The sequence below is a fragment of the Populus nigra genome, chromosome 6 (genome assembly GCF_951802175.1).
Source record: "Populus nigra chromosome 6, ddPopNigr1.1, whole genome shotgun sequence".
Lineage (NCBI taxonomy): Eukaryota > Viridiplantae > Streptophyta > Magnoliopsida > Malpighiales > Salicaceae > Populus > Populus nigra.
In genome coordinates this window covers 15,918,511-15,937,497 of record NC_084857.1, presented here as the reverse complement: position 1 = coordinate 15,937,497, position 18,987 = coordinate 15,918,511, and the positions used below count along the sequence as shown (strand labels likewise).

General features: G+C 33.1%; 1 protein-coding gene across 1 annotated transcript; it reads right to left on the bottom strand.

Moving 5' to 3' along the window:
• Positions 1–11,657: 11,657 nt before the first annotated feature.
• On the bottom strand, positions 11,658–17,510 carry LOC133697178 (pyruvate dehydrogenase E1 component subunit alpha-1, mitochondrial-like). The gene is made up of 8 exons (XM_062119581.1): positions 16,643–17,510; positions 16,477–16,556; positions 15,110–15,187; positions 13,240–13,335; positions 13,069–13,140; positions 12,807–12,860; positions 12,586–12,651; positions 11,658–12,048 (listed from the first exon to the last, which is right to left on the bottom strand). Exons 1-8 carry the CDS (start codon positions 17,331–17,333, stop codon positions 12,004–12,006), a joined length of 1,182 nt encoding a protein of 393 aa, XP_061975565.1. The 5' UTR covers positions 17,334–17,510; the 3' UTR covers positions 11,658–12,003.
• Between the last annotated feature and the right edge of the window lie 1,477 nt (positions 17,511–18,987).

Below are 18,987 nucleotides of genomic sequence, written 5' to 3'. Positions count from 1 at the left end.
TGGGTAGGTTTAGATATTGCAAACACAAACCAACTTGCCATAAATAACCACTGAAACTCTGACTACTTCTGTTTATTTCTTCGAGACCTCGTTTGGCAAAGCAAATTAACTTCCTTCCCCTCCCGTTAGAAAGCCATGTCTTTTAAAGTTCCACCAAGATTGCCCCCATTATCATGCCTTCTCTTCACTTCTCTTTTCTTTTGGAATAGAATTACTTTTTCTTTACAAAAGAAGGAACGGGTGTGAGTTAAGGTAAGGTAAGTTAAATTAAAGTGAATATACAGTGATCAAAATCAGGATTGTAATCACCGTAATAAAAATCTTCTTCTTCTTCTTTTCTAGCACAATGAAAAAAAAAAAAAAACAAATTAGCCTTCCTTGCCCCCTTCGATAGCTAGTACTCAGTAAGCAAAGAGAAGATGAGAAATACATGGAGAATGGAAATCCCAAATATAAAATTCAATCATCTATTCTACTTGCATCTTGGCTAGAAAATCAGTAAGAGAGTCGGCATTTCTTGGCGTGTGTGTGATGAAGAGTGATTTTTCACCCTTATCTAAAAGTTCTCTAATATTTATAATAACTGCTCTTAAATAATGGTGCTGAGTATCATGAACAAGATTTAAAACTTTTAAAGTTCTAATTATAAAGGGTGTAACTCAATTAATCATATTCTGGATTTATTTCTTTTAAAAATTACTAGTTTAAATTTTATAAACCTCAGGATTACTGGAAGTTTATATGGTCGTTAACTTTATGACCCGTGAAATTAATTAAAATATACACAAGTTGGTCTGGACACTCATATTAATAAAAAAAAAATAAAAAATAAAAACTTCTAAAGAATCTAAGATGCAAAGAACTTGTCTAAAGTCTCGATCCCAAGCAACCGGCAAATCATCTTTCAAGGCTAAAAGTTTTAGAAAAAAGTTAGAGCCATAACTTGCAAAACCCATAAAACCCACCCCCAAATTACCATCATAATTTCTAATGAGACCTTCAAAGCCAATTCGGCCTGGTTCCCAACAAAGTTTCTGTCTACATCTAATTTCACAACATCCATGTCTTTACGTTGCCAATTAATTTGAGAAATTTCTTTACATATATTTCTTACTCTCCCAAGCAAATTGACAGTATGTTTAATTTCAAGCAATGGCCGGAAATCCCCATTGCAATTGCAACGTCGCTAGAAGCTAGATCCAATATCCATTAGATAATGTCTGTACCCCAGAAGTCGTGGGAATTTGTGATGCCCAAATGAGACCAAATCTGTCTAGCAAAACCGCAATCTCTCAAACAACGCAGACTTACCCCTTCCTCTTGCTTGAAGCGACAACAAATTGGAAATGAAGTAAGGTGACGTATGTGGCGAAACATGTTTGTTGGAAGACAATTATGAAAAAACACCCAAAGCAAAACTCCTGTCTTCTCCGGTGCATGAAGTTTCCAAATCCAGCTCCACTTAGGATCACGATCTAGCTGATTTGATCAAGAAATCAACCACAAGTAGGCTGACTTGGTGGCATAGACCCCAGAATTCAGATAGAGGGAACTGGTACTGCCAAAATTGCAATGTTTGATCCAGTCTTAAATAGCCGTCACTATCCCACAGAAATCCCATGCTCCATTGAGCCAAAGGTCCTTGACCTGAAGGTCAGAGTCAATCACATTCACAAAATCAATTAAAGATCCAGGTGAACCATGTTCCAGCCATTGATCGGGCCACAAAAACACGTTGCCGTTGCCAAGCTTATAGAAAAAGCTATTATGGAGATGATGTTTTTTATTTTTTAAAAATTATTTTTAATATTAGTATATTAAAATAATTTAAAAATATTAACAAAAAAATTAATATAAAAAAAATAAATTTTTTAAAAATACAAGCCAGGTTAACCCCCATTTCCAAACTTGACCTAGACTTTCAACCCACACTTTATTCCCAGGTTAAACAAATGCCAAGCATGCTTCCCTTACAGTGCAATATTAGCATATATAGAATCTCTAATACCCAAGCCACCAATCCTCCTTGCGCGAGAGATGGTATCCCAATTCACTAAGTAAAGTCCCTTTCCACCGTCAGTCGTGCCCCAAATAAAATTGTGGATTATCCTGTTGATGCCACTGCAAACCGGTTAGGGTAAGCCAGAAAGCTTGCATCATATAAATAATAACTAGTTAGGTGTACCATGTTCTGTCCCGGGTTAATTTTTTATTTTTATAAAAAATATAAATAAAAACTAATGTTCAAGAGTCCTGATTCTAGCTGCAATACTAGACTTAACAGTAATATTTATAATATAAATAATAATATTTCACTTATCTATTTAAATTCTTATATTTTTAAAAAAAAAATTATGGTTTTTCTTCAATAATAATAATAGTTTTTTTAAAATTTATTAATGATAATAATAATAATAACAATAATAATTTTTAATTTAACCATTCAAATCAAATTCATGGTAGTTTTTCAATATTGATAATAATTTTTTTCAAATTTATTAATTATTTTATGAATAATATTAATTATAATAATAAAAATAATAATAATATTTGTAACACAAATAATATTATTTTTAATATTAATACTTTTAATTATAATGAAAATAATAATATTTCTAACACAAATAATAATATTTTTTATAGTAATACTTTTAATTATAATAAAAAATTATAATATTTATAATACAAATAATAATATTTAGAAATCTAAGATCCTAGAACCTTGAGTCCTGAAGCCGGAGCCAAGAGAATTGGGTCTTAATGCCAGACCCAAGAGCATTGGGTGTCGACGTTGGACCCAAGAGAATTGGGTCAGAGCATTGGGTGTTGACGCAGGACCCAAGAGCATTGGATGCCGACGCAGGACCCATTAGAATTTTGTCCTGACACAGGATCCATTAGCCTTGGGTCCTGACGTAGGACCCAAGATGTAAACCCCGATTGAAAATTAGGCAGAAAAGCAAACTATATGCTTATAGAATATATTTATCAGAAGTACTAAATAAGCATTAGAACAAACCAAGTACGAAAACAAATACAGAAAAGTGAATAAAATATTATTGGGAGTGAGTTACCTGTTACACAAGAGAATTGAGTCCTAACACATGACCTATTACCCTTGGATCTTAATATTGGACCCAAGAGAATTGGGTCCTTACACCGGACCTAAGAGAATTGGGTCTTATGTCAGACCCAAGAGCATTAGATGTCGACACCGAACCCATTAGCTTTAGGTCTTGATGTCAGACCCATTACCCTTGGTCATGACATCGAACCCAAGAGAATTAGATCCTAACACATAACCCATTAGCCTTGGTTCATGACGTAGGACTCATTACCCTTGGTCCTGACGCTGGACCCAAGAGAATTGATTCCTGATGCAGGACTCATTACCCTTGGGTCCCAACGCAGGACCCATTACCCTTGGTTCTGACACCGGACCTAAGAGAATTGGGTTCGGACGATGGACGAGAGAGAATTGGGTGCTGACACAAGACCCATCAACCTTGGATCCTGACACCGGACATAAGAGAATTGGGTGCTGACACAAGACCCATCAACCTTGGGTCCTGACACCGGACCTAAAAGAATTGGGTTCGGACGCAGATACATTACCAATGGGTTCGAATCCAAGGGAGCGGGTTTGCAAACCCCAGGGAAGCGGGTCTGCACCCAGCATGTTGGTCTACAGACCCACTCGTCTGGGTTTGCAGCTAGGCGCGTGGGTCTAGCCCTAGCACCCAGGACATGACAGTCATAGTGCCAGGTGTCTGCAGCCTAGGGCACAACCCCACCCCCTGTAACCTTTGGAACTCTCTGTGACAGGGCATGGCAACCCTGGTGTTAGGTGTCTGCAACCCCACCATGCCCCATCAAAATTTACACTAACCGTTTTCTCCCAAACCATCCCTTCAATGTCAAATACATCCCAATGAAAAGACAACCCTACCCTTCCCCTGCAATCTTTGCAACTCTTTATGTAAAGACACATCTGTCATTATAGTCCTCCATTCCACGGTGCCATGAATCTTGATGAATAGGACTTTTGCTATATGATTTAGCTTTATGTATAATAGAGGTCAGTACTGCTCTAGCTGAAGTCACCCTACTTGCTTTATTTAACAGCTTCCAATCTGCAAGTTTAGACTGAATTATGTCTAGCACAAAGTTGAAATCTATTCTTTTAATTCTACCATGAATTAAAGGGAAGTCAAGATATTTAAGGTTACTAGCAAACTTTATAGTGGACAAATATGAGATATATTTCTTCACATGTATATTGGTATTTTTTTTTAACATATAACTCTTGACTTATCAAGATTGACCTTAAGACTCGATACATTACAGAGATCTAAAATCACACTGATCATAAGTTGTATCTAGATTGTAATAGCTTTAGCAAATAACAGAACATCATCTGTAAAAAACATATGAGATATCTATGGTCCACCATTCAATAAATAAATTGGTTCCCGAGCTTTCTAAAGGATCTTATTTGATATAAGACATGACAACTTTTTCATACAGAAAACAAATAGGTAAAGAGATAAAGGGTCCCTTGCCTAAGCTCACAGGTAGGAGAGAATGATGAAAGTTTAGACCTTTTTCAAAGAAGCACGAACACAAAACATAATCAAGTTAATTATCCCTTAAGGAAATCTAAATTCTTCAAGAGTAGCCTGGAGAAAAACCTAATAGATCGTTTCATAAGCCTTCTCTAAGTCAATCTTAGTAGCAAAAGTGTCTCTCTTGCTCTTAAATCAATGTATATAATTCAAAACTTCTTAAGCAACTAAAGCATTAATTGTGGTGTTACGCCCTAAGATAAAACTACTTTGGAGAGAAGTAATAATATCATTTAAGATTGGCCTCAACCTGTTAACTAGCACTTTAATAATGATCTTGTAAATCACATTATAAAGGCTAATAGGGTGAAATTGCTTAAAAGTAGCAGGTATCTCCTCTTTAAGAATTAAGACGATCAGAGTCTCTGTTAGACCTGAATCAAATTGTTCATGCACAAAAGATTATTGAACTAGCTCTCATACATCATGTCCCACGACATTCCAATATTGCTTAAAAAACAAGGCTTAGAATCTCATACATCATGTCCCACGACATTCCAATATTGCTTAAAAAACAAGGCTTAGAATCCATCCTTACTAGGAAATTTATAAGATCCAATGCTCAAAAGTATTGTATGGACCTTATTTTTAGAGACACGCTTCTTTAAATTAATAATACTTTGAGTAGATAATCTTAATAGTTGTTTGCCAAATAGAAAAGATTCTTGTAGATCTAAAAGGTCTTTTCTTGCAGCTTAGCATCATATATACACCAAACCCCATCCGTTATAAATAGACCATGATGTGATATCTTCGTCTTTAGATAGTAGTATGTGCATGGAAGAACTTAGTGTTCTTGTCATCCATAGCTTACCCATTCCTCTCTAGATTCCCGGAATCAAAGGAGCTTTTTTTTTAAGGACTACATTATAGTCTCGAAGAATCTCATGCTCTAAAAGTGAGAGAGCCTCGTCTTTATAACATTATAGGCAACACTAAATTTCATTTAACCTTGCTTTAATTCTTCGTTTCTATTGGAATATGTTACCGAAAATGCATTCATTGAACTCAATCGAATCTTAATGAACTTCATATAAACCTTGAAAAACATTATAACCGCATCTCTCCCAAGCATTACAGATAACTTCTTGATAATTAGGGTGGGTAGTCTAAACCACTTCAAATCTGAAGGGTCTACCGCCTACTAAGGATGGTTGTCTACCACATCGCAGGATAATAATATTATGGTCAAAATGAAAACAACACAGGTTCTCAACATATGCTTCGAGGAAAGCAGTTTGCCATTCAAGATTAGACAAGGCTTTATCCAGCCTTTTGGCCAAATAACGAGCACCATAGATGTGGTAATACCAAGTGAACCTAAGACCCTAATATCTCAAATCTACAAGATTGCAAACATTTATCATATGTAAAAATTTATTTTGTTTCTTTTAATATTTGAAATTACAAACTTATATTTAAGACGTATTCCTGATTTTAAATAAAAGAGTTTTTTATCATTCATTTTCATATGTTCTAAATTTTTACCAAGATTTTTGTTTTTTTTAATATTTGAAATTATGAACTTATATGTAAGATGTATTTTCGGTATTAAATAAAAAGATAGTTTTTTTTTCATGTTTTGACTTTAGAATGAGTAGATTTTTAACTTGATAAGATAAGAACCTCCTTACAGGAAAAAAAAATTTTAAAAAAAAACTTTAGACAGATCAATGTTTAGAAAATACAACAACCTAATGATCGTCTTACTAAGAAAGACTTTTCTTAAAACCTTAAATAGACCAACGTTTAGAAAACACAACAACCTTAGTTTTTTTTTCAAATAAATAACAATGCAACTTACCCTAGGTAAGGTGTTTTAGGAATGATACGTCATTCCTATTCACAACTTGTCCCTTTATTCATATTCTTGCATACCAATAGGTTTTCTAATGACCATAATTCTAAATGATGACTCTCATTTCTTTGATTTCATTGATAAAGGATAAGAATTTCTTGTTCTTTCTACCACATTCTTTAACGCTAATCTTGTTTTGGAAGGACGATCACCGTGATACCGCACATGTGTGACAATATTTATATGTAATAAAAAAATAATTATTATATTGTGTTCTTAATGTTCTATTTTTAATTTGTATAATAATGACGTGTTGTGCATTTTTAAAATTAAAAGAACAAGCAGTTCTTGTTGCCTATGTAGTTTGAAGGGAAGAAACAAAATAAGAACATGGTAAAAATCTTTTCAATTTAAGGTTTTTTTCCACAATAATAAAATTTTAGAAGAAAAAAATCTACTTGTGCATTCGTATATAAGGAATACGCGCGAGTAGTGTATGAGAGTATATTTTATTTTTAAAAAAATGGAATTGTGAGAACGGGGAGGTAGGTGTGTGGGTGCTTAGGATGCTCTCATGTCCTGTCTGTCGCTCTTGAGAGTGATGATTAATTAAAGGTATCCACAAAACATATTCTATACGGCTAAGAGTTTCGATGAATAAGATTCTGCAGACTGATAATTCATGATATGCTCAAAGGGCACTGGCCGCCGGCAGCAGGACGGTACTGTTCTTGTCAGCTTGTGAGTCTTTATGGGAAAAAGATCCAGCCACCGTGGAAATAAAACAAGTAGAAGGGAAGATGAGACTTGAAAGGGAAAGGCAGGAGGAGTCTATATGGGGGCCACAACCATGGCTTAAAGCCCGCAGGGTCGAGGTCCCGCATAGCTGAAGAGGATCGGAAGAGCCGGTCGTCAATCCAACACCACGAAGTGATTTTCTTTTTTATGCTGCCAACTACATTCTCTCGTCCATTTTCAGGGAGCTTCACCGTACTTGTGCCCCGCCAGCTAAGGTATGTATCTTTGTCGATGATAGGGTTATAAGACATAAAACTGCTATCAATCAAGGGCTACATAGTCAAGAGTCAGCAAGTTGTTGCTATATTGTTATTATTAACATAGTTTTAATTGATTTGAAATTCGATTAATCTAAGATCTAAATTAGATTGGGTTTGAGTAAAGATATAGAAAGTAAAAACATGAGTGATCCAGTTAAAAATTTGGGTTGATCCGATAACCCGACATGATTAGATAAAAAACTAAGTTGTAATATGTTTTTTTTTTATAAATTTTCAACAAAACGATGTTTTTTTATTTATAATAATAAAAATAAAAAAAATAAGTTGACTCGATAACCCAAGCCTCGAGCCAAGAAGATCATTGAGCCAGGTTTAAAAAATCTTGTTGTTAGATCCGGTCTAGAGTTTGAGTGATTAGATCATTAAATCAACATATTGGTTGTTGGATCAATTCATATCAATTTTTTTTATTAAAATGTTATTAATTTTTAAAAAAACATTCCTGAATATAATTAATTTATAGACTATCGGGCCAGGTTTAAAATGTTATTATTTGTATCAAAGTTATCCTGGGTCAATTAGTTGGACTAATCAAGCTTAAGAACAGTGATTGTTAGGTTGAAATTTAGTTTATTGGGTTTGAGTTCTCAAGAATTGAATCAAACCTCATTTATAAAAAGCCTAACTATGTGAACCGAAATATTTCAGTTTGTTTTTTTAGTTTTTGGTTTTTAATTTTTTAATTTAAAATATCTCATTTTATTATTATTATTATATTTTGAGAAAAAAAATGAAATGAAAAGGAGGGGATATGGTTCTTTCAGTTTGATAAATTTTCAAACCGAACTGAAGTGAAAATCAAAAAAACATAACAGAACTGAATTGCGGTGGTTAAGTTAGGTTTTGATGACTCAAGGCAGGAGAGTGTCCCCATCCAATCCAAGCTCTCTGGGGAAGCGAACAAGACATTTTAATTACGTAAATTGATCACCGCAAGATTCCAACGCCGTGATTTATCTATCATTTTGCTGAATCCCCAACAGTCCATATCTCGACCGTGAAACAAACGTGTTTCTTGCCCCCACCTCGCATATTAATTACGAATTAATAAGGTTCTCTTGGAGCACACCATCATCGCTACGCACCGGATTAACATAAAACTATCTTCTCTTCTTCTTTGGTTCTACTTTTCTAATAAAAAACATTAAAATTACAATTATAAAAGAAGAGTCATCTTAATATTTTATATTCATGGTAATTTAACTAGATCAGTGATCGTGCTACACCACAAATTAATCAAAATTTATTTTAACATTAAAAAGAAACACTCACATTACTATACTGTTTTTAAAAAAATAGAACAAAAAAAAAAAACTTGATACTCAAGTCATTAACTTGACTGAATCATGTAAGATCAAGTAATCTAATAATATGATTTAAATCGTAGGCAACGGTAACAGACAAATTATAAAAACAAATTGGCAACAATTAACTAAAAAAAGATCTACTTATATAATACCCTAAAGGAGGAGAAAGAAAATATTGTTAGAAATTCATTATCATTCCACTGTGGACATTGCCAGCCACCAAAGAAGTTTGTTATGGTGGTTCAAACCCTATTGCAAATGGTTGCACTACAACATTGAAAGAAATCACATATGCTGCTAAAGCAATACCTCGAAAAAGCAAACCGAACAAAATACGATGAAGTGATCATCCATCAATATTCAATCAATCAATTCTATTTAATTCAAAAATAAAATAAATTTTAAAAAAATAAATTTAATAATAAACAACAAATAAAAAGATTCAAAATAACCCAATCAAATAAAAAAATAAAAAGTAAAATGAAGGGCGTAGAAAGCATATAAAAGAGAGAGTTCAATATCCAATTAAATAAATGTTAAAGAATAAAATTAAAAAAATAACTTAAAAATTATTTTTAAAAAAACCAAAGTAATCTTAAGTGACCCTCCTGAAGTTGGATTAATTTTTCAAACTTGCAACCCATAAAATCCTAGACACAAGCTTAACTATGAAACTCAAATCCAAACCAAATTAATGTTGAATGATAAAATTAGATAAAAAAATATCAATCTAAAAAATTTAGCAAAGCCAAAAAACATCAATAAAAAGAACGATGATAAAATTTAATATGAAAAAAAATGATAGGGGGTGAAATCGCATAAAAAATTCAATTATGAAAATTATCTTAGATTGTATAAGCAGTAATTAAAAAAATTGAACGAGAATGAATCGAAATAAAATTCTAATTTTATAAATTATTTCAAATAAAATAAATAATAATCCAAAAACATGGACTAAATAAAAAAATAAGAGAGGTTGAGAGGTTGCTTTAAAAAATAGAGACATGGCATAAACATCAAAGAAAAAAAAGATAAGAAAAAAAAAATAATAATTTTCAGTACCAAGTTAGAGGTCCGTTGAAAGGTTTAGGCAAGCAAATATATAAACTGCTTTAGTGTTACTATTATTGAGAAAATTATTTAGTATAAACTAATTATATATTTGCAGGATAACATAAAAATATGAACAAAATGTTAAACAAAAGGTAAGTATGGATATATAAGGTACTTGCTTGTAGAATCATAGAATTTTGAATTAAAAAAAAAAGGACTAGAAAGAAAGTTATCGTTGAAGATTGTAGCATCCATCCTGAAGGCTAAACAATACCTCGAATAGATGCCATTTCAATCAAGGCCCATGAATTAGAAAACTTGCACAAATTTTCTCTCAATAACGCAAAACCTGAATCTAGAGGAGGAAGAGCGCAGGAGTAAAGAAAACAGAGAGAGTATAGATTTTCTATCTTTTTCTTCTTTTTCTCTCCTTCTACGAATGAAATCCTTCCAGCCTAGTTATACAGACTACAGATGTAGAATTAATCCAAAATTAATTACAATTAATTAGTGACAATTCGTTGAATTTGTAACTTAGGCAGTCGTTAGCGTTAGAACAGAGGGTGAGCAAACTTAGAACCCCATGAAAAATCCTAGGCAGTTGTAACTAAGAGCCCGGTGTCATTCAAGATTGGGCAAAGCAATTATATAGGGTTCTCAAATCTCAATTGAGCTCCCTAAAAAAGTTCTCATCTGGGTCTTAAATAAGATTATATCAATCAATTTATTAATGTTTGTTTTTTCATTTAAATACTATATTTTCATGTAATAATGAAAAAGAAAAATGTTTTTCAAGTTATTATACGATAAGATTTCATTTAAAAGCCATAACCAATCCAAGTTTTTCAAGTAATAGTATATTAACCTAAGAGGTGTAGCTTAACTAGTCATATCCTGGGTTTAATCCTCAAAAAACATTGATTTGAAGTGCCACAAACCTCAGGGCTACTAGAAACTTACATAATCGTTAACTTTAAGGCCTCGAGGAATTAGTCGAGGTGCGTATAAACTAACCCAGATACTCACGGTTAACCAAAAAAAATAAAATTATCTCATATGTAACGATGGAGAAATAACTGAATTTTGTTTGACATAAAAAAAAATTATTATAAAAATAGTTGTTACAAGATCAATTTTTAAAACTCTGTTGTGTTATAAATTAGAAGATGAAATGTTAATAGAAAGGGAAGGGAAATGATTAAATTATTAATAATAATTACCAAGGGAGAAATAAAAAATAATTTGACATAGGTCTATTAATATCTTTTAATTTTTTTCAACAATAAGATATAGATCTATTTATATCTTCTTTAAAATACATATATCTTATGTTATTTAAATAAATATAAGAGTTCTTGTAACAAAAAAAAATCTCTATATAAAAAATATCTCTAAGTTAATAGCAAAATAATCGAAATTCTTAATTCAATTTATTTTTAAATATATTCCAAACTTAAGAATTATAATAAATTATTAATTAAATTCAAATTTACTTGTAAACTAAATTAAATTCACAAACAAGATGTAAATGAGAATTTAACCACCATTAACTTCCTGCCAAACACCCAACTTCATTTCCAGGGCTTCTTGAGGCTCCACTTTTCTATATTACGTTATAGTCTGCTACAATTAAGAGCATCATGCAACATTTAGGAGCATGTGTTAACCTTTTAACTCATGACTAATTATCGATCTATTTTTTGGTGTCACCTCTTACTAGGATTTTAATTCTACATTCATTAATTTTTATATGAAGTAAAACTCAGGACCATTAAGATATATTTTCCAGGTCAAATTGACACAGAAAATGGAAAGGTCTTATTGCTGTCAATTTGACAAAAGCTGAAAAATTCTTGGCATATCATGTCCGTATGCTCTTGTATTCTTGAGCACAATACCGGCTCATTCAACAAAAATCATAGAAACTTGTTGTAGCTCACCGAAAGAAAAACTACACTAGAAAAAATAGGTTTGCCCCACAACTTGAGAAGAAACAGTTTTCTATACAAAAGTGAGGAAAACAAAATGAGGCAGGAAGAAATGCATGCTCATCTTCACTTATTCTATCATTTTCAGAAGTTACTTGGTACGGAGATTTGGAGGCTGTGGGGCATCAGAAAACTTCCCGTCTAAGTTTTAGCTCAGGGAAGCACAGCTCTAACTTCTTTCCTGTCAGCTCCAAATGCCTGCAATTCAAAACCATGAAACCATCACTATCAGCTATCAGCTATAAACCATCATACTGGCGTGTTATGTCAGAAAAAGAAAAAGAAAAGGGAAAAAATTTCATGTTGCTCGTGTGAAAGACCCTAAAGTCCTCGCATTTTTGTGTAAAGTTAGAAATATCACAGGGAACAAGTAGAAAACTCAGACTGGAAGGAGTAAATTGTCTTGATCATAGTCAATAATCATCTGCTGTATTCAAGGAATAAACACATAACATCCACATGTGCTCACAAGAGAGGGCGAGAGAGAGACAGAGAGACTCATTTTTAAGTGCTTTTTGTCTTTTACCATCTCTATTTTACCCTCTATGATACTATATCCCCATCAAGCAGTTACAGACATTTATTGGACAAAAGTTACCAAGAAACTCGTATTGACAGTACTTGAGAAGGTTTTTAGATGTTCAGAACTATCCTAAAAGGAAATATACATGTCGAGGAACAAACAACAAATTGATAGACAGACAGATAATCGAAAAGAAAGGAAACCTTAATTACCTCAACTCCCATACCCTTCGCATATACATTTGTGAAAAGTTCTGAAGGTTCTGGCATAGGACTTTCCTGTAAAAACAATTGAAAAGGAAAAAAAAGAGGCGTCAAAAAACCATGAAAATTTTGAGAATACTCCAAAAGCAGAACCAGTGAGATAACGAAAGAGTTCCTTCAACAAATTAGGTTACAAAGCATTTAAAATTAAAACAATATATGATTCTTACCTTGGCTTGAGCAATGGCTTCATCTACTTGTTTTCTCACTTCTTTTTCAATATCCTGAAAAGTATAGGAAAGCAATGCAAATCTGTTTACATTCGATCTTGATAACATAGTTCTGAACTTCATTGTAATTGTGAGAATCTTCCTCAAGACAAGAGGAGAGAGATGGGGCAAAATCCATTACTAAAAAGTAACATTACTTGATAACGAAAGACATGATTGTCCAGAATTCATGTAAGAAAGCAATCCAAGTTCACAAAATTACCTTTAGCTCTTTCTCAGTAGCTAGATCATGGGTCACTATCAACTTTCTTATTCTTTCAATTGGATCACGTTCCTGAGGATTATATCACAGACCAAATTATACATGAAACATCTGAAATAGTAAACAAACTTTGCCTCTGAAAAAGAAATGCTGAATAGAACATGCAATAACCTGTCTCACGCCACTGATCTCGTCGCGGGTACGGTAGGTGCTCCCAGGATCAGACATAGAGTGACCATGATACCTATAGGTATCCATTTCAAGTATCTGACATGAGCATCAAAAAATAAAATAAATAAACAAATCAATTTGATAGAGTGAGAATCAAGAATTACAACACAGGGATATGTTCAACTACTTCCATTGCCAGCTGATGTGACAGTAACAAAATATTACCAGATTAAATTGTATTAACACTGATACAGACAGGATTTTTGTGAATTCTATAAATTTTTACACATCCTAGCACATAATTTCGCGCCTCACATAATTTCAGCTATGAGCAGATGTCAAAACATGGCATTTTCTTTGGAATTTGGATAAGCTGATTCAAAATATAAATTTACTGAAAGGCTAAAGGAATAGTAAAAGAAACCAACCCAGCCTTAATGCCTCAAATACAAATATAAGCTGATTCTGGATAAGATAAACTTACACTTAAATAAATTTTACAAAAAGGCTGAAACAATAGTAAGAAACAATATAACAACCCAGCCTTACTTTCCCATAGTGTTAAAATCAACCAACGATTTATAGCATGATTCTCAATTAACAGATATGTCCTCAACTCTCTTAAGGACAGAAAATCTAACCAAATTTGTTTGTCAGACCTATCTAGGATCATGCATATCCCTTGACACATTGGTGATATCAAAGCTCTCAAGACAATGTCTTAAGCAGTAGCTCCGAAACTGCAGCTTCATAATAGGGAGATTGCCCATAATTTCTTCCAAGAGGTTTTAACTTAAAATAACAGTTAGAATAAACATCATTTTTCAGGAAAAAAATGTGTTCTGATAATATATCATGATTGAACACAGATTTGCAACTTCAACAATGCATAGCTCCGTTACTTTCAGCATTATTTATTACATAAAAAATGCTTCAATCTTTCGCTGTACAATGGCTTCATTTTGGAGAAACAAGATCACAAAATGTTATCGAATTAACAATCAATGGTTAGAAATTGGCCTCAATGAAAATTGGTTAAATAGATAACTGCACAACAGATTCCGCTGTATCCAAAGAGTCCAGAACACTGGCATGCTGGTCAGTTTAATTAAGAACCACTCACCTAACTTATACTTACTAAGCACAGCCATGTGCATCATCCAACCGAGCTCCTAGATGAGTATCAGATGTGTTTATTCCATATAAAGATTTGCTGCCCCACTTATTGTGCCCGAGATAGTTCACTTACAGTTATCTAGTAATTTAAGCAAACCAAATTACTTCATTTATTCTACAGAGGATATCATCTTATCAAATTCTTTTCATCGAATCCTAGTAGAAAGTACAATGTGCCTTAAGGAAATAGATCATAAGCAAGTTTATGTCATTACTCTGTGAAATGTTCAGTCAGACTGTCCAGGATCTGGCAAACTCAAACTCAGGCTAGAATCCTGAACATACTCAATTGCACTTTGATGGGCTTACAGCCTTAAACTATCAAAGCATGGCTTGTCCAGAGAAATGCAAAAAGGATAGGGTAACCTAGCCTCAGAGCAAAGAAAGTGCATACCTTGAATACACTTTCTTCTTAGATAAGCAGGCTCTAATACAGCATAAATCATGTTGAAAAAAACAGGAATCCCTTTGGAACAAGCTATATAACATTGTTATTCAAAGCATCACTATACCATAAAATGACATTAAATAGCTGTTTAATTACCAAGATCCAAATTATAAGTGATGGGAAAGAACAATGCATTGGAATGACTTAATGAAGAGTTAATAAAAGAAGAAAGAATGAAGATCAAGGCCTCAAAATCAAAGGACCTTAAAAACACACGCACAACAACTGGACAGAATTAAAACTCACAATGGGTCCACTCTTTAAGGCGTGCTCCTTTGCAAATTTGCATGCTTGTTTCACAGCAAAAGCATCCATGCCATCTACCTGTTAACAAAAACTATGAAGTATGAAACAAACTCAAAAACCTATTATGTTGTGATAGACAAATCCCAGTTACCAGCCTAACCCAAATTCACCGAGACACAACAAATTCAACAATTTTCATTTCATTCAAAAAGACCAATTCCAGCCAAAGCTGAAAGCATCAATCAAGTAAAAAAAAAAATCATATTCACATCACCACACACTCTTGAAAAACTTTGCATTTTTTTTAACATGAAAAGTATATTCAAAACTATCTCCAAGCAATTGACCAGGTGCTTAAAAAAAAGCCCTAGATTGAGAGTCTGAGATCAATGACAATGTACATCCAGAAACGATATCATGAAAGGAGCCAAAAATTTCTGAGAAATCATGCTATATTGACAATGTACATACAGCACAGCTTCATTTGCAAAGTACAGGTTAACTTTTTCTATCAGGATTGACGCCCCATAACTAAACTTTGATGAAATGCAGAAAAGATGGAGAATACCACATGCTGGCAAGCAGACAAAAAGAAAAACACTGGAAACTCTTAGAAATACATCATAAAGGAAAAAAAGCATTTGGGATTTATCAGGACATAGTTGCATGCTTTTTATGTTATAACTTCATTGCAAGTATTTGCAGCACCAATTTTGCTATTAGAATACATCATAAAGGAAAAAAGTCATTTGGAATTTATCATGACATGGTTGCATGTTTTTTATGTTATAACTTCATTGCAAGTTTTGCAATAACATCTATCATTCCTTTCTTTTGAAAAGACAGTAAAAAGCACAAGGCAAAATATTTTGCAACATCTTATGCGTCATAATATAGTCTTCAAATGGAATATCTTTATGAGCGGCCCATGAAATTTCCCAGTCAACTCAATACTGCAAGAGGCTAATTTCTAAACTAGCAATTCAAACGAGAAACTAAAGTGAATCCAGTCAGCAATTCCTTAATAGCATGCTGACTTTGTTTCTCAACAACATAACGGGAAAGGAAAAGAAAAAAAAAACCTAGAGTTAAAACCTTTCTCCATCATGTAAGACTCACAACATGCACATTTAGTCGTTCAAAAGTACATAATATAACTGTGATTACTCCCATCTATTATACAGCTAGAGAATATGATAACAACATACATTTAAACAATAGAACAGAATAGGCATGGTTACTTCCAAAACAACAACACAGATAACATTCCCATCTCTCTATGATAGAAACAATATAATAATTATAGTCCGTCAATAAAACCCAAATTTCAACAGAACATAAAAGCACAAATGCAAGATTGTATATACCTTCAAGCCAGGAACATAATCTCCACGCTTATAGTATGCTGGACTCTTGGCAGCTCTCCACTCGGCTGTCCCCATTCCATCTGCGCCAAAAACACATTTCATCCAATTGACAAACAGAAGCAAATGGAAAATAATAATAAATAATGAAATTACTTATGTATCTCACAATGATTATTCTCGCAGACCAAAATGATTGGAAGATCCCAAAGAGCTGAGATATTAAGAGCCTCGAACAACTGTCCTTGGTTAGCAGCACCATCTCCATACAAAGCAAAGGCGACGGCATCGTCCTTGTTATACTTATGAGCAAATGCCAATCCACAACCTAACGGTACTTGAGCTCCTACAATACCATGCCCTCCATAAAATCCACTATTTTTCTTATAGAAATGCATGGACCCACCTTTCCCACTCGAACAACCGCCCTGTCGTCCCATCAGCTCCGAAAATATCTCCAGGAGGGTCCCACCTCTCCCCAGAAACGTGCAGTGGTCACGGTAGGCAGTTATGATGCTGTCTTGTTTCGTAATTGCAGCCTCCATACCAACGGCCACGGCTTCTTGACCGTCGTAGAGGTGGCAGAATCCGCGGATGAGCTTGGCCTTGTATAGAGAGTCGGCGGCGATCTCCATACGGCGCATGGTGGCCATGTCGCGGAAGAAGGAGAGGAGTTCTTGGGGACTGGTATCGACGGTGCGCGATGGTGGATCGCATCTGTGAGTGGTGAAGGGAATGGAGGTCTCGATTGTGAGGGGATCAGTTGAGGTAGAGATCGGACGGCGGAGAGAAAAGGCGGTGGCGAGAGGTTTGAGGAAATTGGATCCGGAGGAAGATGATTTTAGGTGTGATAAGGCCATCTCGACCGCCGGTGTCTTTTGTTGTATGGGTAGGAGAGGTTTGAATTTGAAGGGCAATGGAGGGGTTTGGTGAGGGTCAAGAAGACACGAGGAAGAGTTAGCTTTGGTTGTTGGCGGCGGTTGGAAAGGTCACCTGTGATATTATTTTTTTTAATTTTGCTGTTGGTGGGATATATTCTGTTTTAATAAAGAGTTTTGGATGGATATTATTCAAAGAAAGAAAAAGAAGTACAGGGTGGTTAGAAGTATAATAATGGACTCATGGTTGTTTTTTTAAAGTATTTATATTTAAAAATATATTAAAATAAAATTATTTTATTTTTAAAAATTATTTTTTACATTAAAAATATTAAAAATATATTAATTTAAAAAAAATTAAATCTTTTTAAAACGAAAAAAAAAAAAACAGAACTGTAGAGGAGTATGTCTGCTTTGACTCGAGAAATCACTAGTTAATCATGTCTTTAACGAAGATTTTATTGTCTAGGTGCTGTCCTCTGTTTTTTTATAAAGTAAATTGGTACGACCAACACTTGTAACACAGGATGGAAAAAACAAGTGAGCAACAAACCTACCAATGGGAGCTCTCTTTTTTTTAAAAAAAAAAAAGAAATATATATTTGCTTTTAGTAAATATTAAATTAATATTTTTTAAATATTTTTTAATGTATTATTATAAAAAATAAAAATATATATATAAAAAAATTATTTTAATATATTTTTAAAAAATAATATATATCACAGTACCATACACCAAAAAATATAATAATTAGAGGTTAAAATTGGTAATTGAAGTAGTAGAGGGAGTTTTATTCACAGGCTATTGATTTTCCACGTAAAAACAGTATTTGAATGTGCTTTCAATCGAACATTATAACAAATGCGATATTTACATCATTTTCCCTTTGACCAGTCATTAAAAAGATAAAGAAAAAGCTTTCCCATTATCAATGATTTTCTTATCGACGACAGCCCTTCTTTTTTTTTTTTTTGATAGGATAAAATTTAGATTTAGATCTTCAATCTAGATTTTATTTGTACCCAATGTTCAAATAAGATTTTAGCACCCAGCTGGGTTACAATAATTGTATCTTGGTATTTGAAAAATAGCAATAATTGTTTTTAGTTTTTTTTATTATTAACGTGGATATTCAGCCCAGTTTATGTATAATTTAACTAATTTATGGATTTTAAAATTAATAATTATATAAATTTTTAATAATTATTATATTAGTAATTTTGAAAAATTTAAAACCATATAGAAAGCAAAATTGTTAACTATAATGTCCGGGCCGGTTTTGAATGGTTGAGATATGATAGTGTGGTACATTCTCTTTTTGAGTATGGCAATGCCGAGCTCAATTGCGCATGTGATTTGTAAAAAAGTCTCATTTTGTACGGTCCGTGTCATAAAATTCTATTGAATTTATCATAACATTAACGAATAGATTGTTTGCTGACATCATTATTTAAAATGGTATTATTGTCAAGCTTCTTTTTCCTTATATATACACGTAGCACGTTGAATTTCAAGTTAAGTAAATTTCAATCATCTAGGCAAACTCAAAATGAAAATTATGTATGTTATTAAATTCAATAATTTTTTTACCCTGTTAATTATTTTTTAGTTAATTATATAATAATAAAATATATG